Raw genomic sequence first — 22,106 nt, 5'->3', positions numbered from 1 at the left:
AAGAAGATTATCCAATATATTTCATTTTATTTTATATTAAACATAATATAATTTCATCTATTAGGATCCTGCCTTCCCTTTGACTAATTTGCCCACCTTTAATTTGGAAGATTAATTGGAATGTTTATACTAATTATTTGATCATTTACATTGTAAAAAACCCAATAAAAACCACCCAACCAAATAAATAAAGTGAGTTCAAAATAAATATATAAAGCGATAGAATAAAATAGATGTTACCAGTTGAAGAAAACAAGTTGTTTTTGCAATGTGTCTGCGATGACAACATAGAATACTTTCGAGGAACACTCCAACTCTCAATAAAGTTGTTATAGGGGTAGAAGAACACGGGTGTAGTCTTACCTTATGGGGCACTTTATTAGAGGCTTGGGGGTCTTTTTTAGCACAGTGAGCAGCCACTGTTAAAATTAGTTTTCTGTGGGAAAAGCAAGGCTTGACTGGTGTGGGTATTTGTGTTTAATGTATTAACTATCCACTTACTTCAGGTGGAAGCGGTTTTCATCCACACTTTGTCCCCACCACAACTCTGTTGGTATGTGTATTATACCAACAGTGGTGTATATTATATATATATATGGATATCATGCTTAGTATGCATAGTATGCACCTTGGATTGCCCCCCCAACACCACCCCCTAGCGTGGTATACTTACCTACCCTCCCCATTCGGGCCATGTGATTGCCATCACAATCACATGACAGGATTAGCAGTGCACATGACTGCCTTGGTTGTCAAGTAAAAAATTATCAAAATAAAGTAATTATATATATATATATATATGTTATTATTACTGTCATTAATTTTAACTTGGGGGATCTGCCTGATAACCAATCTACCCGCCAATCTGCCTGATTACGATGGCATAGTATGCCCTGTGACCTTATGGGGCTATAAAGACTGTTGTTTTGGTTTTGCTTGTTTTGTTTTTTTCATCACTGTAAAATTACACCAAAATTCTATTTAATAACTAGAATAAAAGCGAACGTGAAACCCTTACAATAGGAAGCATAAATGATAATGCCATTTGCTTTTGAGATTGTAAATGAGATTATGGTTATTTGCATAAATCCCATGCCAAAAAAACATCTACAGATGTCACCATTAAAGTCTACGGGACGTTTTTTAGATAAATCATTGGGAACGTTTTTTTGACAAGTATTTAATCATTTGAAAAGCTTATTAAATTGAGGCCTTACCATGACTAGGCATGAGCATTGTTAATTTAGGTTAATGCTCTATATAACTTCTGTGGTGCTGAAAGCCATGTTGGATCAGATTCTACCATTATCTAAGCAACTGCTGTTTAGTCTAACTTGGCAGCTGCTGCACGTTAACATAGATCACACAACAATCATAGCAACAGGCAAGTTAGGTTGAACATCATTTGGTGAGATAACAGTAGAACAAAAAATATATACACATAATTTAAAAAATAAATATTATGTTTCATTAAGTATAATAAAGTGAACATTTGTTGACAGTTGTCCTGTAAGCATATAGTAACAGAATATACTAAATAATAATAATATTATGACCGTGTGAAAATCTAGTAGCAAAGCATATATCAGGGGCTGAATTAACATACTAGGCACACTTAAAATGTATATATTGTACACAATGAAACAAGGCAGGCCAACAAACATTATAGGAGAACTCATCCAGGGCTATTCTCTAAGGGTTATTTATTAAACTCCGAACATAACAAGTTACCCCAAGGTACATCACTGGGGGCACAACCAGAGGGGGCCATGCCCCCCCTACATAATGCAGCAACCTCCCTTGTGCCCCCCAACTGAAATTAAAGGTGGGTGGAATTCCCACGTGTGGCCAAAGGGGGCACTGTGCTGGGAGGAACTTCCTCCTGAGTCACAAAGAGCAGCGTGGGGGAGAGACAGGGAGAGGAAGCTCAGTTTTGCATAGAGTGTGGGGGAATGATGCATCCAGGCAGCTGCTGGTTAGTGTGAGTCAGTGTGTGTGGGGGGGGGGGGGGGAGGGGGGTTTAGGCTGTGTGTGTGTGTGTGTGAGAGGGGGGGTTCTGTGTGTGTATAGGTCTGTGTGTGTGTGGGGTGCAATCTGTGTGTGTATGGGTCAGTCTGTGTGGGGGGGCAGGCTTAGCGAAGGGCTGACAAATCCCAGGTGCCAGGGTGAAGTTTCTAGTCGCTATGGCAACCTGGCACCTGAGATTTGTCAAGCCCTGTGTACGTATGTGCGTGTGTGTGTGTGTATATATATATATATATATATATATATATATATGTGTGTGTGTGTGTGTGTACCCACGCACATATATACATGTTTTATAATTGCCCCCCTTCTTTTGTCCCTGGCCCTTCATGTGCCCCCCTAAATATGAATCCTTGAAACAATTCTTCCCCCCCCAAAAAAAATGTTACACAATATTTTAGGTTAGTGTAAGTATAAATATTAGGGTAGCATTGGGGTACATTGTTAGTGTGATCTGTATTTCACTGCCTGTATTATGAGAAATAATTGAACTAATGACATCACCATCCGTGCAGTAAGGGGATAGAAAACATAATTTGGCCACTGGGATAATGTTCAAGTAAAAAAAAAAAACAGATTGTTTTTTTCAGCTTTCTTTGGTTCAAGTTATGCAATTCTACCATGAATTAGCAGTGGAGGGGGACTGGCAAAGATGATAAAGTTGACAGCGTTTATGATCACTTTTTTCTTGTCAGGCAGGTACTGTAGTAACATACTCTATTTTATCAGTTGTTCACAATAAACAAAAACAGAAATTAATTGAAGAGTTTACTCACCCTATTGTTTTGATCTGTCTCTTGTACTTCCTCCTCATTTAAGCCTTGGCGCATAAGAGCCCTGACCACTATGGCATTATTAGTGCTGCAGGCCTTAAAGAGAGTAAGGGGTTCAGGGCTCTCAGTACTCTCCCAGCTTTGGAAACTGTCATCATCTAACCCTAAACTGCCATCATCTTCTCCATCTTCATCACTGCACATCCATCTTCCGCAAGTCTCCGGTTCAGGCGGGTAGAAGGAGTCATCTGATGCAATGCTCCTGGTGTCTGGCAGATCTGAAAAATCATCATACTCTTCATACTCCTCATCCTCATTTCTTCTCCTTTTTATTCGTTCTTCCAAACTGGGAACCACAGCGAGTAGCTGTGGCAGGGGATTTGCAGTCCCTCCCAATGTATCAAGTTCATCTTCGGGGGTAATACATTCTCCATCTGCACCCAGCTCTGTAGCACCATTCCCTAGGTTGCTTTCAGTTCCTCCTTCTTCTATGGGGTGAAGATCACCTTTCCCTTTTCCTCCTCTAGATTCCCCTCCTACATTCCTTGCCCCAGAGAGAAGCACCATGAGTCTGGTTACGAGTGAAATTAATAAGTCATTATCAGCCGTCAATAATTATATAAATGTGACAAAAAAGGCATCATGACAGAGGTTTCTAAAATACCTGTATTTTTAAAGCAAATATTATCACAGGATACAATGATGACTCTTAATATCTTAACTCCTTCAGAACAAATGCATCACATACTTGTATCCAGTTTCCAACTGCTTGTCTTTGATTTGAATGAAGATGGAACTCCCTCAGTTCAGTCAAGAAAACAAATAAACACAAAGAAAATCGTATGTAGCATTTCTTTAAACAGTTATTGAACAGCTTGTTTTTCTTCCTTCCTTTTAGGAATTAGTGCTAAGCAGTTTGATTCAGCCTTATGTATCTCCAACAGGAACCATTTTCTTAACTTTAAATGTAAATTCTAGACAATAACAAAAGGAACCGCAACCTGTACCAGAAGTCAGGTATAATAGCTTAAAGCAGAATAAAAAAAGAAAAGAAAAGCCTTGAATTAAAGGGAAAAAAATGACCCAGAAAAAAATCCAAACAGTGAATCTGAAAGCAATAAAAAAAAGTCCTTAGTTTGGCAGCTTTCCAAAACTGACGTTTTTGTGCTTGTTAATTGCGTTTTAAATGGGACTTTCCTCCTGTTATGTATGCTAAAAGCCCCATCATTACATCAAAAATAGGAAAAATAAAAGAAATAACATTAAAATCAAATTAACTGAATCCTTATGAATGTATCCGCAGATGAGTGTAAAAATATTGTTCCACACCGGAAAGTATCTGTAGAGATTTCAAGTCTAACATTACAAGTCCATGATTTTTCATAACCTCACAAGATACAAATATAAAAAGTAGCAAAGATGCATAGATTGATGTAAACCTAGAACAAATAAAAAAGAAAAAACCTCACAGAAGTAACAAAAAATGGAATAGAAAAGACGTCTTTAGCATCTGATGTGAATGGAGAGAAAGACATTTGGAAAACTCTGGTTTCCTAATCCGATCATCATTTTCTGAGAAGATTGAGGATCCAGCTTAGCATGTTGACATCAGGACACATTTTAAAAGAGATTTAAATGGGAAATGTACAGCTGTCATTGTTAGTTCTTGCAAAGCAGAAACATAATCGTGTACAACTAGCAGGTGAGAATTTGCTTTCTTTTTGGGTAAAAAGTGTGACAAGTGTATTGTGATTCTAAGCAAGAAATGTACTGACTTTAAGTTCTGTTTACAAAAAGTGTATAAACTCAAGTCTTTCTGTATGCATTCATTATTGCTGTTTGTATAGTATAATGTTGTTTTCACCTTAATCACATTAAATTGTTTAGGTTATAGGAACCTAGACAATGTAATGCTCATTGAAGTAGTCTGGGTGCAGTATCCCAGTCCCAAGAAGTCCTGCAATGTAAATCATTGCTGTTTTTGAGGAACTGCAATGATTACATTGCAGCACTAAGACTGCCTCTAGTAACCATCTATCAGACAGCCACAAGAGGCACTTCCTGGTGGCTAGGCAACGTTTGGGTGCCTAACTGATGCTTGGAAACTTCACGCTCTGCATGAGGACAGCCGCCGCAAGTTAAATCCCCATAGGAATGCATTGCAGCAATGCTTTCCTATGGGGCTGGTCTAATGAACTCACAGTGCTCGCCATGCATGGACATTAGCCTCCCATTGGATGATGTCGGAGGAGGCGGAGCACTGACCCATCACCGAGGGAGATTGGTGCTGGAATCGTTTGAGTAAAGAGAGGGTTTGTTTTTTTAACTCTTTCAATGCTAGAGGGGTAACAGCATTGAGGGAACTATAGTGTAAGGAATACAGATTTGTATTCCTTACACTAAAGAATCCCTTTTAAGCTTGATTGTTCATAAATCTGGCAGGGGCTTTCTGACAAATGGCTATGCAATTTTAACTACATTAATCAAGCTATAGAATTATATAAATAAATAAATAAATAAAAAATATATATATATAATGTTTTAATAATGTAACTCTTGTCCTTTCTAACTTGTGATGCTTGTTTTTGGATAGTAAAATTTGCATTATGCGAGACTTTATTTGCTTTATTCAACTGCATTCCAAAACCTATTTCTCCCTTGCTGATGTGATACGAAATATATGGATTTGTACTGCTATAGTCCTGAGCAGTATTTGAAACACTTTTTATCTGCTCTTGCTAATGACATCATAAATTAAAAAGTCAGTACATTAGCTATACATGAGAAGAAAAGGGAAACCAGAATGATTAGCTTACTTGTCTCATGCAAGACTTTAATTCTGCCATAAATGGGAACTTCATAACCAGTTCTAACGTCAGCCTTCCAAGTGCAGAAAATGCCAAATTATCTTTTATCCACTGTTTTTGTTCTTGTGTGAGGAGTCCAGAACTCCTGACTATTTTTTCTTTAAATAAGCGGCTGAGTTTCATCTAGTTTGCTTGGGGGAAGCTTCACTGAAGCTGTTAAACAGCTCTTCATAAGTAAATAGAAGAGTTAAATTACAAGATTCACTGAGGTTCAATGAGCAAACTTTGAGTGAGGAGTTAACTGTCAACATAAATACAATTTTTATTGTATATTCAGCTATTTTCTATTCCTGGCTAATCCGTGGCAGCATCACAATAGGGTTAGCTCTGCCCACTTGGCTGTATTGAACAGGATCTAAATTATAAATAGGACCTCCCCTTCTCCTCAGTCTTTTTTCCTGTCCTCTTGGCTGTGGACAAGTTATCAGGTAACCTCACTTACCTATACATTACTGTTTATTTTAGCTGACCTTGACTAAGTTTCATTTAGCATGGCCTAAGGGAGTTCAGCCTCTCTCCCTTGGAGTCCGCCAGTACATAGCCCCGTTTAAGGAAAAGCCCCTGGGGGATAGGGTATCCTTAGTTACAGGACCCCTGGTAAAATCTGCTGTGATCCTACGGGTAGCAGTGTATTAAGTGGTACATTTCATTATCTACTCTTATTTGTCCGCTGTGATCCTCTGGGTATCGGAATATTATGCTGTACCAATACATTTATTTTTCCTATTCCGCCATGATCCTTAGGGTAGCGGTGTATTATGTGGAATATTGCATATTGCATATCAAGTTTGGATGTATTCAGGAAAGTATGCTTCACATATAAAATCCAAGCACTTAAAAATCATCTCTCTCATATGGGGGACCTCCTTTGAGCCTTGCTCTTACCTTATCCCTTTCGTTTCTATAGTTGTGTTTGCGCCTTTTCGCCATCTTGGTCGGCGTTCCCTTTATTAGTTTTGTTTTTCTTCGATAAAATCTTGCTGTTCGGTAGTTTTGCTTGTAATTTTAGATTTGTTTCTAAGGGAATGGTTCATTTGAATGTTTTCCGCTCGGGAGGTTTATTCCCTAGCATTCGTTAGCTTTTATTCTCAAGTAAAGGGATATTGAGAAAGGAGTGTAACATCAAAGACTCCAAGTATAGCTCTGGAAAGACAAGCTCTCGTAATAGATATTTCAAAACTTCTTCGAGAAAAGGTCATTTCAATCTGCATATCAGGTGCAAGAGGTTCAGGTCCCTTCTGGTTTAAGCGCACATTCTACGTGGCCTAAGGGAGTTCAGCCTCCCTCCCTTGGAATCCCCCAGTACATAGCCCCTTTTAAGGAAAAGCACCTGGGGGATAGGGTATCATCATGGGCAGCTGCAACTAACACTCCTACTGAGAGCATTTGTAAAGCAGCTACCTGGGCATCAGCCAACACTTTTATAAGGCATTATGCCTTTGATGTCAGATCTCAGAAGACTACAGAATTTGTCAGAAACATTCTTTGTTCAGTTTCATAAAATATTTTGGTTTGGAATAATAAAAAATCCATTTTAACATTTTAGCATTGTGACGTCTGTTTATTTATTTATTTTGGGATTTTCCCTCCCTTAATTTTAGCGTGGATATTACCCTATTGTGATGCTGCCATGGATTTGCCAGGAATTTAGAAAATGTACTCATACTTATCATAATTTTCTTTTCCTGGATAGATTAATGGCAGCATAAGTGTTTCCCTCCCTTCTTCTGTTTCTTTCATTTATTATAGACCTTCCAGCGAGTTACAAGACTGAGGACTCAGAGAGGGGAGGTCCTATTTATAATTTAGTCCCTGTCCTAAACAGCCAAGTGGGCGGAGCTAACCCTATTGTGATGCTGCCATGGATCTATCCAGGAAAAGAAAATGACGGTAAGTATGAGTAAATTTTCTAAATTTAAAGGGACACTATAGTCACCAGAACAACTACAGCTTATTGAATTTGTTCTAGTGAATAGAATAATTAACTTCATGATTTTTGCTGTAAACACTGTCTTTTCAGAGAAAATGCAGTGTTTACATTACAGCCTAGCGTCACATTTATTTAAAGCACGACTAGGAGAAAATGTAAAACCTTTTTTCTAAAACGTTTTGATGATTACGATTTACATTTTCTTAGAATGATTAAACATTTTTATAGGTTGTATATTCTCTTTAAATTCTCTTATCCTTCTTGTTCTTCCTCCCTCCTGTCTTTCTAGGGATGTGCACAGGCAAAAAATTTGGTTCGGTTCAGCACTTCCAAAATTCATGACTTTGGCAATTTGGGACTTCGGTTCAGTTCGGCACTTCCGAAATTCAGCACTTCTGCAATTTCCTACCCCTAACCCTATCCACCACAACCACTTACACATATAGGGGTAGGGTTAGGGGTAAGGTTTGGGTTAGGGTTAGGGGTTTGGGTTAGATTCCTGTCAGCATTCCCATAATTTTCCCTCCCTCTCTTGTTTTGCCACTTTTCAGAAATCCAAAGCACTTTGGCATTTCCGAAATTCGTAACTTCGGCAATTCGGAAATTCGGCAATTTGTCTGAATTTACATTCTGAGCTAAACGAATTGCACATGTCTAGTCTTTTCTCTTTTCATCCTCTCCATCTTTTTAAGGGCTCAAAGTTTCTAAAGAAATAAACCTCCTCTCCTACTGATCATAAAGACTCCAAGTCAATTTTCCTTCCACCTTTTACCATATATTTTGTCTGTCTTGTCTGCTTCCATGTTCTCTCATTGGATTTCTGGGATTTACATTCCTTTCTAAATCTATGTTCTTGACCATCATCTTTCTTCTCATATCTTTTGAAATCACCCTGTTATAACTTTTCCTGACATTACCTCTCTTGTAATCATCTACATCAGTCTTTTGTGCCCACAAATGGATCCAATGTATCTCTTATGCTTTTTATAGCTACATCTAATTTTTCCAAGGTAGTTGTTCTTTGTTCGATAATCTTAAAAGAACACTATAGGATCAGGAATACAAAACTTGTATTCCTCACCCTACAGTGTTAAAAATACTATTTAGGATGCTGGCCACCCTTACCACCCTTAAAAAGCTAGAAAACATACATTTAAATAATCTGTCACTCACAAAGCTTTCCCATAGGAAAGCATTGGATTGGCTGAGATCATCAATTCTGATGATCTCAGCCAAGGAGGGAAGCGAGGAGGGTATCTCTATTGGTAAAGTTCAGCTTCTCCATGCAGAACACTGTACCACACTGCCCCAGGAAGCCCCTCTAGTGGCTGTCTTAGAATTGTCCACTAGAGGTGTTTTAGGCTGTAATGTAATGTTTTATTTGCTCATATAATATATAGTATAATATATAGACAATTTTTTTTTTAACTGCCCCCTACTTTTGTCGATGGCCCCCCATGTATCCCCCTAAATTTAAATCCTGGTAATGTCACTGGATTGCACACCCCTAAGGCTGGCTCTGTTTTTGCAACTTTATGATAAATTCATATACACTGGGCATTATTGTGATTGTGCTTCACTGCTGTGAAGCTCTGTGATGCACTCACATACACTGTTTCTTTAAGTCACTGTAATTGCTGTTGAGCTCTGTGATGCATATCCACTTTGGTTATTATTGTGAGGTTTCTTGCAGTGGGATATGCTTATACAGAGCATAGTTTTGTGAGATGTGTTGCTGTGATGTTTTGTTAAACACTCTTACACAATGCACATGTCAGTTTAAAATAGACTGGAACAAACCAGGCAGTTTGTTTAATCTATTATTCTTAATTTTGGTTTAGTGAGTATTTTGTGAATATCAAATTTAAGGTTAAAATGAGCATTTTTCCCAAAATCAAATATTTTGCTTTTTTTCTCCCTCAATAGATAAATTGGATCTACAAATGAGCCAATTTCAAATAGTAATGATAACAAAGCACAAACATCTGCCCTTGTATGTGAAATATCTCTTTAACATTGCCTAACCTTTTCATTGTTTTATGAAACAGGTGTGAGGAAGGCTGAACTTGATGGACGCAAGTCTCTTTTCAGCTATCTAACTATGTAACCTTTATAGATTGTTCCAAAATGTACTAGATTAAAAATATCTGGCATTGCCCTTGAGGTGTACATACAGTTTAATATATATAAAAAAAAAGAGATATGTAGTCACTATAGTAACAGTCTAAGAATTTTGCAAAGCTTTATTTTATAATTTTTTGTTATGTTATTTTTGAGGAATCCTTATATTCTAGAAATATTAAAAATGGAATATTCAGATACACACAAGTTATTTTTTTTATAGCACTTTTTTTTTACATTTTTGAAAGTAGGAAATGGTTTTATTTGCTAGAATAGGCAATTTTATACACAGTACCAAATACTTAAGGGGATATGAAAAAATAACTGATTTCTCTGTTAGAGATGATACTCCTACATCCTTTGACATGAGCTACCCATTTCATTAGAGTGTCCACCGGAAAAGTCTCCCCCTATGTTATTTTTTATGTTATGAAATATGAATATTTATTAAAATGTTGAATGAGTGTAGTATGTATGTAAGTGTTGTAGCTGTCTTGTAGCTGAGTGTATTGTGTGTGTTTAGCTGTGAGTGATGTGTGTGGCTGCGTGTGTGTTGTTGTGAGTGGTTTGTGCAGCTGTCAGAGTAACAAGTTTGGGCTGCTAGTGAAGAGCCACAGGCTGTACTGCATGGTGGTTTTATTGTGGAATGCAGGACAAAACAAGGATATTGGCAAAGGATAAGGTGACAGCGCACAAATGTCCTTACACACAGAGCACCCTCACACACACACACACAGCACACTACCAGCACTATCACACACACACACAGCACCCTCACACAAAAACAGTACACTACCAGCACTCTCTCACACTGCAGTGTATGTATGTATATGTGTGTGTGTGTGTGTACATATATCTATATATATATATATATATATACACACACGCGGCGTGTGTGTTTGTGCTTTAGCATGCACATCCTAATGCAATAGGCTGCGCACACCTATGGTTGCACACTGGTATCAGTAGCACCGAAGCTCTCTGGTAGAGAACCCCTAACCTCTAAATATATCCACAAGTGAAGAGCCACAGGCTGCACACTGTAGGGTGAACAAGGCAGTTTTATTGTGGAACGCAGGAAAATACACGTTTTAGCCGGTTGATAAATATAATACTTTATTACATATAGAAACAACAAACTTAGGGATAAAACTATAAGCACAACACATTTCGACCGCTACCAGTCTTTCTCAGGTGCATGTCTGAACGGAGTTCAAAACATTCTCTTATATACCAAACATAATCAAACATTTAAAACAGGTGGTAAAATTGTGATGCCCAAATAAGGTGTTTCCAGGGAATGACATTAAAAGAGAGTCAGGTGCTATTTCTTAACTCCCCATATGAGGGAGTTAAGTTAAGACCCACCCACAATACAACCATTTTTGCCCCACTTTCTCCATTCATTTCTTCTCTTGCTCCGGATTCTTCAAAATGGCGGATCAGCTGTTTCAGCTTACTTGTGCATCAGACATCCATATCTGTAACCCAGAAGCTGGGTTATCTGTCCCATATAGTCATCAATCTCCATACATATTAAGGGCAAGAGCGTGGCAAAATTGCAGACAGAAATAGTTCTAAACATAACAGCTTGGAAGGAAAGAGGAGAGGAGTAAAGTAAAATGAAGATAAAGGGATAATCTGACATCCTAATAGTGCCTTTTCTCTCTGGTAGATTATATAATCCTGAGTAATACTCCTGAAATGCTTTGCCAATATTATCCGGTGACAGAATCAATTCTTCATCCCTTTCTTATTTTAGAGATAATTTTTTTAATTTCTTCTTATTTTAATCTGTTTGTTAGTCACTTACCCGCCTTCTTCCCTTTATAGTACCAGGTTCTTTTTAAGCTTTCTAAGGCTAAATTGGATTTAAGAATCAAGATATTATTAATTATCTCTCTTGTTTATTTTAATTCTTCACTTGTTTTTATTGTAGGACTATTTTTATTCTTTTTTTCCAGAGTATCATATTTGACATACAGTTGTGCTAAATTCTGTGGGTCTTTTCTTTTTTCTTCTGATCCTAGTTTTATAATTTGACCCCTAATTGTGCATTTAAATGCACACCAAAGCGCAGACATTGATATCTCTGAACTTTTATTTTCTCTAAATAGTCATCTATAGCCTTATTCATAATATCCACATTTTGGATATTATGAATCCAAATGAACAGTTGTTTATTTAGTCTCCAGTTAGAGCTAGCTAGCGTTGTGATCTGACCAGGGAATGTTAGTAATTAATCTCTTTTTAACCACTCTTGCTGTGTTTATCTCTGTCAAAATATAATCTATCCTAGAGTAGACTTGATGTGGGTAAGAAAAACACGTGAAATCCTTTTCCGCAGGGTGCCATATGCGCAATATATCTAAAAGACCAGCCTTTCTAATGATCTCATGGAACCTTAAGGAAGTTTGTTTTAAATATCCTTTATTCTCCTTATTGCCCATTTTATTTCTATCTAGAGCGGGATCCGAATACAGTTAAAGTCTCCTAAGTATATTAGTTTACCCTGTTTGATTCTATCAGTTTTAACCACCAATTTATTCAGAAACCTTATAGAAGCTTTATTTGGCATGTATACGTTTATATAAAATATATATATTATTACAAATTGAACAGTATATATTTTAAATAAAATATTTATAAAAAATATACAACTTAGTGAATGATCCATGTGCAAAGTGCAATAATTGGTCTACATAGTGCAACTATAGCAATTAGTATAATCAACTCCAAAAAGTGTGAGAGGAGAAAAGGGGAATTCATAATAAGGTGCCAATATCAAAGTCTATATTTAGACCTTTTGGGGATAGTGTCTGCAGTTCAAAAATCCATTTTAATTCTTGGTTATGTAAACTACGAACACTAACCCCACCTTTCCAGTGGTTGGTAACTCTGTCTATTCCTAAAAACTCCAGCCCGCTTGGGTCTGACTGGTGATGGTCTAAAAAGTGCTTAGATACGCTATGGTTGATAAAACCCTTCTTAATATTTCTTATTTGCAAATTGTTTCACAAGTAATAAGCGATCTTGAAGACAGCATTGATAGTCATGTTTCAGTGTTTGCAGATGACATAAAACTTTGTAAAATAATACAATGTGAGCAAGATATTACTTTGCTGCAGAGGGATTTAGATAGACTGGAGGACTGGGCACTCAAATGACAGATGAAATTTAATGTTGAAAAATGCAAAGTTATGCACTTCGGCGTAAAGAATACAAAAGCAACGTATACCCTTAATGGAAGCGAATTAGGGATAAAAACACATAAAAAAGACTTGGTAATTGTTATAGACAACAAACTATGCAACAATGTGCAATGTCAATCAGCAGTGACCAAGGCCAGTAGGGTATTGTCATGCATGAAAAAGGGCATTCATTCTCGGGACGAGATTATCGTTTTGCCTCTTTATAAATCACTGGTAAGACCACACATTGAATATGCTGTGCAATTTTGGGCACCTTTTCTAAAGAAGGATATTATGGCACTAGAAAAAGTGCAGAGGCGGGCTACAAAATTAATAAAAGGAATGGAACATATCAGCTATGAAGAAAGGTTAACAAATTTAAACCTATTTAGTTTAGAAAAACGTCGCCTGAGAGGGGATATGCTAACATTATACAAATATATTCGGGGCCAATACAAACCATTGTGTGGAAATCTATTCACAAACCGGACTTTACATAGGACACGAGGCCATGTGTTTAGACTGGAAGAAAGAAGATTTCGTCTAAGGAAAGGTTTTTCTACTGTAAGAACAATCAGGATGTGGAATTCTCTTCCTGAAGAAGTGGTTTTATCAGAGTCCATAAAGATGTTCAAACAGCTACTAGATGCATACTTGCAAAAACAGAATATTCAAGGATATAATCTTTCAATGTAGGGTAATAACTGCTTGATCCAAGGATAAATCTAACTGCCATTGTGGGGTCAAGAAGGATTTTTTTTCCTAGCTTGTTGCAAAATTGTGCTTCAAACTGTTTTTTTTTTGCCTTCTTTTGGATCAACAGCAAAAAACAAATGTGAGGAAGGCTGAACTTGATGGACGCAAGTCTCTTTTAAGCTATGTAAGTATGATTTAATTTAAAAAACCATAGTGATAAACTCCTCATTTTTCTTTTTTAAAACTTTGGTATTTTTGCATGCATTGCAACATACACAGTGATACAATCTTGCTTGAGTTTTGGACCATTCTCCTAAAAAATTGTTACCGTCATTGTTCCTATCGACATAAATTGAAGTTAAAGTACGTTTTACATTTACATTTACATTTAAATTTCGCTCCTCTAAAACTAAATGTGGGTTTAAATCCTGTAAATTCATCTAGCTCATGGTCTTGTTTTAAAATATGTCAATTATGGTTCATAATATTGCTGGCTAGAGCTCCCCGGGTCCTCTCCTGCCTCTGGAGGCACACAGCAGGGCCGGCCCATGGAGGCCCATGCGCAGTCCTATGTGTGCAACACTCTACTATTTATCTAAGTTTGTGCTGCTGTGAATGTTGTGTGTGGCAATGTGTAAGAAATACATGTGTAGATTTTGGGAAGGGAGATTCAAGTTAGCTACCACTCTGTAGCGGTACTTACCTTATCCGGGGGCCGGACGCGGTCCTCTCTTCAAGCCGCGCGCGGTCCTGCGGCTGCACGAGCCGCGCGCGGCTCGTCCGACTGTTCAGACAGGAAGGCGGGCAGTGACCGCGGGAAGCGGTCACGTGTCCCGTCTGCAGCTAAGAGCGCGCCGCGAATCTCGGGCGCGCTCTTAAAGAGACAGTGGGAGCCTAAATTGCAAAAAGGCTCCCATTGGCTCCTGTCATGCCAATCACCCCATACACTTACCTGTTGGGGGAGTGGAAGTGACAGGAGCCAATCACATTAGTTTGAAGGCTACTTATACTTACCCTTTTCCCTTAGTTCCTTGCCCTATCGTGGTTTCTGCTACAGTTCCCTTTAGTGCTTGTTGTGTTCAGTTGTGTTTCTCCGTATTTGACCTTGGCTTTGTATTCTGACTTCGTTTTCGCTTTATCCTATTCTGTACTGTTTGCCGGCTTGCTGATTCCTGTGTACCAGTCCCCGGCTAGTTTTCGTTTACGCTGTCTCTTTGTGCCCTTGACCTCGGATAGTTCCTGACTCTGTCTTATCCTATTACGTCGAGTCCGGCCACTCTAAGGTCCGGTAGACGTATCTCTCCTCTGTACTGTCTTCTGTTAGGCTGGATCCTGCGTGTAGGGGTATATACTCGTTACACACTCAGCCCAATATACCTAGTGCTGTAGGTAGAGGTTAAAGGCAGTAGTTAGGGGATAGGGGCTGTAGTGAGGGGATAGCACTTGTAGCAATGGATTTTTTATGTTGCTAAGAGTTGAAAAAATTGCGAGCTACTCTGAAAAAGGCCGAATCCTAGAATCTGACCTTGTCACAAAAAGATGTGACAAGATACAGTGGGAAAAGAAAAGCCAGATAAACTTTCAAAAGTTAAAAGCAGCCCTATAGAAAATAACTGTTTTGGTGGATTAAAACAAGGTCTTTAGACTGTGTGCATGAAAAGCAAGGAATTTGCTGGCGCTATATAAATAATAATAATAAAAATGTGACATGCTACCCTTGGACAGTTTCTAAAGTGCTTGCTAAACATGCAATATGTCAACTGATGAATGGAGCAGCTTTTAACAGATTTTAACCCCTAATAGATTAGGGAGTATGAAGCTGTGTTCCTGTGAAGAAATCGTAGAAATTATTATCAGTCCTTTAATGAATATGTGGACTAATGAAGTCATTTAATGGCTGGGAAGAGGAGATCAGGAAATGCTCAAAGCACAGCACCTATCTCCCAACTTGTCAGTGCATGGAATAGAGTTGGTTGGGCTATCACAAGAATTACATCTTAGAGAAAGACAAAGGATAAATATTTACACAGACTCAAATATGTATTATGCATGCCGTTGGGGCATTATAGAAAGAAAGATTCCTCGCTGCAACAGGAGCCAAAATTTCAGAGTGGACTCCAAGTGAAGGACATGCTAAGGGCAGTGCTTCTACCCAAGGAAGTGGCTGTGATATACTGCAAAGCACAGCATATCAATGTGGGGACTCGACACCCAGCTATATCTCTCCTCCCCGGACCTCTCCCCTGCCGTCCTGCAACGTGTCACTGCTTGCCTTTCTTCCATCTCTGACTGGATGTCCTCCCGCTTTCTGAAACTCAATCTCTCAAAAACTGAGCTCCTTGTCTTTCCTCCTCCTAATACAGATCCTCCTCTTTCGCTCTCCCTTCAAGTTTGTGGTACCAACATCAGTCCATCCTTGCAAGCGCGCTGTCTTGGCGTCATACTTGACTCTGGTCTCACCTTTGAGCCTCACATCCAGCATGTTGCCAAATCCTGTAGATTTCATCTGAAAAACATAGCCCGCATCCGCCCCTTTCTTGCACCAGATACTACCAAGGAGCTTGTCCATGCTCTAGTAATTTCCCGCATGGATTACTGTAACCCTCTCCTGATTGGTCTTCCCAAAAGCCGTACTGCACCCCTACAGTCCGTAATGAACGCTGCTGCTAGACTGATTTTCCTCTCTAGTCGTTTCTCTCACACCTCACCCCTCTGCCAGTCCTTACATTGGCTTCCTGTATGCTATAGGAGTCAATTCAAGGTACTTACTCACACCTATAAAGCACTGAACAACTCTAGCCCCTCTTATATCTCCTCACAGATCCATAGGTATGTCCCTTCTCGGTCTCTCCGCTCTGCCCGTGACCACCTCCTGTCCGTTGTCCGCACTCGTATGGAATAGCCTGCCTACCGCCATCAGACTCTCCCCTAGTCTTGCATCTTTTAAGAAGTGCCTTAAAACCCATCTCTTTAGGAAAGCTTATGGCCTCCAAGACTAACCAATACCTCACATACCTGTCTCTTGCCCTCTCCTAAAGGGCAGTCCACCTTATTTGATTGCAAATTCCTGTCCTAATGTGTTTTACACCCCACCTCCTATAGAATGTAAGCTCGATCGAGCAGGGTCCTCTTCAACCTATTGTTCCTGTAAGTTTATTTGTAATTGTCCTATTTATAGTTAAATCCCCTTCTTAATATTGTAAAGCGCTACGGAATCTGTTGGCGCTATATAAATTGCAATAATAATAATAATAATAATGTCTAAAACCTGGAAAAGCCAAAAGGCTTCTCCACAGTGGACTGTTTCTGTACAAGGACTGCTCATAACTCACAGTGATGTCAAGTTAAAAGAGAGCAAGCTGTGCAATCATCATACCCAAGTAAAAGCAGTCCTTGTTGGAGATAGTGAATTTGATGATACTATTAGTAGATGGACAGTTGGGAAGGGACATGGATTTAAGATACCTTTCCATAGGGAACAGCAAGTAGGTCTTTTGATGTGCATAATAATCTCTGCCCACCTGCCTACAATGAGAGACAAGGTTTCCCAGAAGTGAGCTCATGAATTACATTGTTTAAAATTGCATCTGTACACATGCTTACTTGTCTGTACATATAATTTTTCAGCGGGACTTGTTCTGCAGTTTTCATCTGGGCATTTATGGTCTACTATGCCAGCATCTTGATGAACAGGAACAGGTGAGGCCTTTTGTTTCTCAGAACAGAATGATGTTAGATTACCTACCTGTCAGCAGCATAAGGAATGATATGTAAGGTAGTGGGTGGTCAATGCTGTACACACATAACAGATGAAACAGGTGCTGTTTACCATGACAAAGAAAAGCTGAAAGAGGCCGAAGACAGACCGAGAAAACAACACAACAACTTGGTTCCTTATTAGGTACACTGAAAGTGAAAATATTATACTTTGGCATCTTGACAGTAATCATTATTTTTACAAATTTTCTTAAGTGCTTAATGTAATTAATGTTTGTTTTCAGGGGGTGTTTCAGCTGATGACATGTTAGCTATCTGTCTAGAGGGCATTCCAACTCCTCTGTTGGTTTTTATCAATTATACTCACATCTCCAAGATGCATTGACCTTTATTGGTCATATCCTGATGACTTTATTCCCACTTACCGACCCCTACTGATTTATGTTTAGTATGCTGATGGCTAGTTATTCTTTCAGAATAAAAAGGAGGGATTGAGAGGGTTAAGTCCTGATCAGCTGAATCATAAGACTAACATAACAATCTTGTACATTGAAAACATGTCACATACTTTGTGTTGCTGATGACAATACAAGAACATCACATGACCATCTTTGCCTCCTATCATCTAAGACGAGCCTACCAATATACCCTTGTATTCTAAGAAGATCACACCTATTACATCCCCCTAGATAAATGTTAGAGCTATGATTTGTTATATGATTTCACCATGTTGTATGCACAAGCTGTCCATGCGGTTAGTTAATAATTAATATTTGATTGGTAATTAATGATATCCCCCCCTAGACATGTATTACTTGCTTTAAAATATTTGTTCTGTTTAATAATCAGCATACATTTTCTAAACTGACTCCCATGTATGTCTCTCAAGAGTTTCTCCAAGTACTTGGGGTGTGGCACAGTCTGGATAGAACTGTACTTTGAAGTCCATGGCAAAGGTCTGGTGATCATCAAGGAGTAAGTTCTAACATTAATGAATAGCCCTGTTCAACAAAATTTACCAAGCTATGACTATAGCTTAGTTGGGTACTTCTTTCCAAAACAGCTATTTTACCCTCACTATCTATTTTAGGCCTTGATGTAATAAGCTTTCCATATGATTTAAAACTGTTGGAAACACTTTAACCCCTTAAGGACCAAACTTCTGGAATAAAAGGGAATCATGACATGTCACACATGTCATGTGTCCTTAAGGGGTTATATTTTTCTACAGACTACAGATGTCACCATTAAAGTCTATGGGAATTTTTGTAGGTAAATAATGTGGAAAGTTTTTCTAACGGTATTGAATCACTTGGAAAGCTCATTAAATCAACGCCTTAATTTGCTAAAAATTAGAGTTGAGTAAATAACTCTGTTTTTTTTATTCCAAAGAATTGTCTAAATATTTCTCAGACCTGAGTGCTCTTGTTGTTGACCCCTTTCAACTGTTAGGGTATGCTGTGCTACAAAAGGAGGGCTTTAAAGATTTAAGGGCGACTTGGCACATGCTAACTATATGGCCTACTAGTCCCTACTTACCCACCATGTCAATCAAGATCTTGAGTCCTGCCTGGCAACCCAGGCAGTCCCCCTGCAGCCAATGCTGGTGATCTGTGTCCCGTGATCGTGGTGACAGCCTGTCACCATGATCACTGTTACAATATTCCTTGTACATTGCTCTGTGCCCCTTTCTTCCCTCACTTTGTTCTGAGATGAAATAGGCAAAGAGATCAGAGTTATCCAAAATGTTAAAAACAAGTGCAAAAAAAAGCAATTTGTCTTAATTTTTCACACTTTTTTCGATTTTATTTATATTAAATTATGTTTCAAATATGAATGTTTGATGTTAAATAAAGCCCTGTTTCTCATGAACAAAATTATATATAATAAGTGAGTGCACTTAAAGGAACACTCTGGCCACCATAACAACTTTACTAAATAAAGTTGTTCTGGTGCAAGAAGACCCCTGGGCAAACTCTATATACACACTGCAGTCTAGATTCATACATTTCTTATATCATACCCAATACTCAGAATTTCTACACATATGTCTTACAAGGTGAGCTTGCAGAGCTCCATATTACAGGGATACTTTAAGCACCAAAACAACTTTAGTTTAATAAAGTCATTTTAGTGTATAGAGCAAGGGTCAGCAACTTATGGCAAGTGTGGCATGCACAGCACTCAAGGCTGCCAGAATAAAACAGGCTCTTGCCTATCAGAAGTCCCACTGAGATTTCGGATATCTGCTAGTGCAACCAGAGCTGTGATTACAGGTGGTGAGGTACAATCCTCTATTTACGCATTGCAGCACAATTTACTCAGATCACTTCCTCCCAGCACTTGTGGATGGGAATCCACACTGGAGAAGAGCAGCCGGCAGTGGCTACTATTGCAGCTCCTGCCCTTGACCTGTACCTGGCCATCCCAGTCCTTAATGGACCCATTGGGAAACTGCCCACAATGCTATATATGCACTGAGCTGCAGAAGAAGCCTCCCCCTTATACAAATAATATAAACCGCTCACACACAAACCCAACACTACAGTACTGACAATACACATACAGGCACACAACTTCACAGACAGCCTCTCACAAGCAACACCACAAGCAGCCTCACACATCCACACATCACCAAACACACAATTCCACAAGCAGCCCACATTAATAGGTATCATACCAAATTCCACAATCTACTCATGAACATATGCAATATAACAGCCCACATACACACAAATAAAATGTTACAAAGCAACTGCAGCACCCATAAATAATACAAGCACAATATGACAACATACACACCTTAATTTTAAAAAATAGGGCCAGCGTGCAAAGGGACTTCAAGATCCTTTTTGGCACAATACTACTAATAGGTTGCCTAACTCTGCCATAGAAGCACACACCCTATAGACAGACACACTACACCCCGTAGACAAATACATACACACAGCCTGTATGAAAAAATTGTTTCATTTTCAATCAGATGTTAAATCTGCTCTGTAAATTGAACTTTAATCACACAGGAGGCTCCTGCAAGGTCTAGAAGGCTATTAGAGCAGGAGACAAGAAATTATAAATTAAACAGAATGTGCAATAAGGGACGTTTAAACATTAAATCTTTCTTTACAGGACATGTGTAGGGAAACTGTAGGTCACAGGAAGGGAAGGTGTGACTGGGCTGTATAAACATTGATTTAGCTTCCAACTCCTAAATGATAGAGTTAGACTACAAGGTTGTGATCTATACACTAAAACCATCCGTTAGGCTGAAGTTGCTTTGGTGCTTATAGTATCCCTTTAATAGTAGACCCTGAACAAATAAGCCATGAACATGACATGGGCTGAGCTCCCCTGTATGTATGAGTTGGTCTCTTCTGGCATGTTAGTATGAAAAGTAGAACTGAATTATCCCCTTAAGTTTATGCTCGTATAACAATCTGATTTTATGGAATATGAATGACTACTTAACCCCTTAGTGACCAGACCGTTTTTTAATTGTCTTACCGTTAAGGACCAGGGCTCTTTTTACATTTCTGTGGTGTATGTGTTTAGCTGTAATTTTCCTCTTACTCATTTACTGTGCCTACACATATTATATACCGTTTTACTCGCCATTAAACGGTCTTTCTAAAGATACCATTATTTTCATTATATCGTATAATTTACTATAAAAATGTTATCAAATATGATGAAAAATAATGTAAAAAACAAAAACCACACTTTTTTGAACTTTGACCCACAACATCTGTTGTGCATCTACCTCTGCCAAAAAATACCCATGCTACATGTCCTGATTTTAGAAATACCCTATGTTAACATGTTCTTAGCTTTTTTTTGCAAGTTATAGGGCAATATGTTACATTGTAACACTATCTGTCTGGAATCCCTGAATAACCCTTCACATGTATATATTTTTGAAAAACAAGACAACCTAAGGTATTAAACTTGGGTTATTTTGATTCTTTCCATGCAACCATTTTACCACCAATCTATGCCAAATTAGAAAAAAAAATTATTGATTTTTTTGACACACATAGCAATTTAAGAATACATGTACTGAGAACTTTATGGGTTACTGCCAAAGAACACCCCGATAGGTGTTCAGCAACATCTCCTGAGCACAGTGATACCACCCATGTACAGGTGTGTCAGGTTCTCTGGAGGCTAAAAGACAGTGGCGTACACACAACCCATGGGGCCCCGGTGCGAAAACTGATCTGTGGGCCCCCCCCCTGCGCTTACTCTGCGCGGGCTGGGGCCGCAACACATGGCGGGCGGGCACCTGGTCACAGGGCTGCGACCCGTGCGACCGCGGTATGTACGCCAGTGCATGCATAAACACATACACTTAAAGGACCACTACAGACACCCAGATCACATCAGCTCAATGAAGTGGTCTGGGTGCCAGGTCTCTCTAGTTTTAACCCTGCAGCTGAAAACAGCAGTTTCAGAGAAACTGCTATGTTTCACTGAGGGTTAATCCATCTCTAGTGGCTGTCTCATTGACAGCCACTAGAGGATTTTCTGCGATTCTCACTGTGAAAATCACAGTGAGAAGACGCTGAACGTCCATAGGAAAGCATTGAGTAATGCTTTCCTATATGGGCGGTTTGAATGCGCGCGTGGCTCTTGCCACGCATGTGCATTCGGAGCTGAGAGGCGGATCGGGACGGAGAGATCCCCAGCGCCAAGGGAGCCCGGCGCTGGAGAAAGGTAAGTGCTTTAGACACACACACACACACTCTCTCATGAACAGACGCACACATTTACTGACAGACACACACTC

At 38.9% G+C, this 22,106-nt stretch overlaps 1 protein-coding gene across 1 annotated transcript in view; it reads right to left on the bottom strand.

Moving 5' to 3' along the window:
- The window catches only part of ANKRD33B (ankyrin repeat domain 33B), a 131,039-nt gene extending 127,226 nt beyond the window's left edge, over window positions 1-3,813 (bottom strand). The window contains exon 1 of the mRNA XM_063451939.1: window positions 2,802-3,813. Coding sequence (XP_063308009.1) covers window positions 2,802-3,365 — 564 coding nt within the window. The 5' untranslated portion in view covers window positions 3,366-3,813. The remainder of the gene's footprint in view (window positions 1-2,801) is intronic.
- Between the last annotated feature and the right edge of the window lie 18,293 nt (window positions 3,814-22,106).

Source organism: Pelobates fuscus, chromosome 4, assembly GCF_036172605.1.
Source record: "Pelobates fuscus isolate aPelFus1 chromosome 4, aPelFus1.pri, whole genome shotgun sequence".
NCBI lineage: Eukaryota > Metazoa > Chordata > Amphibia > Anura > Pelobatidae > Pelobates > Pelobates fuscus.
Note: the sequence above shows the minus strand (reverse complement) of the source record. Positions and strands in the feature narration are given on the sequence as shown.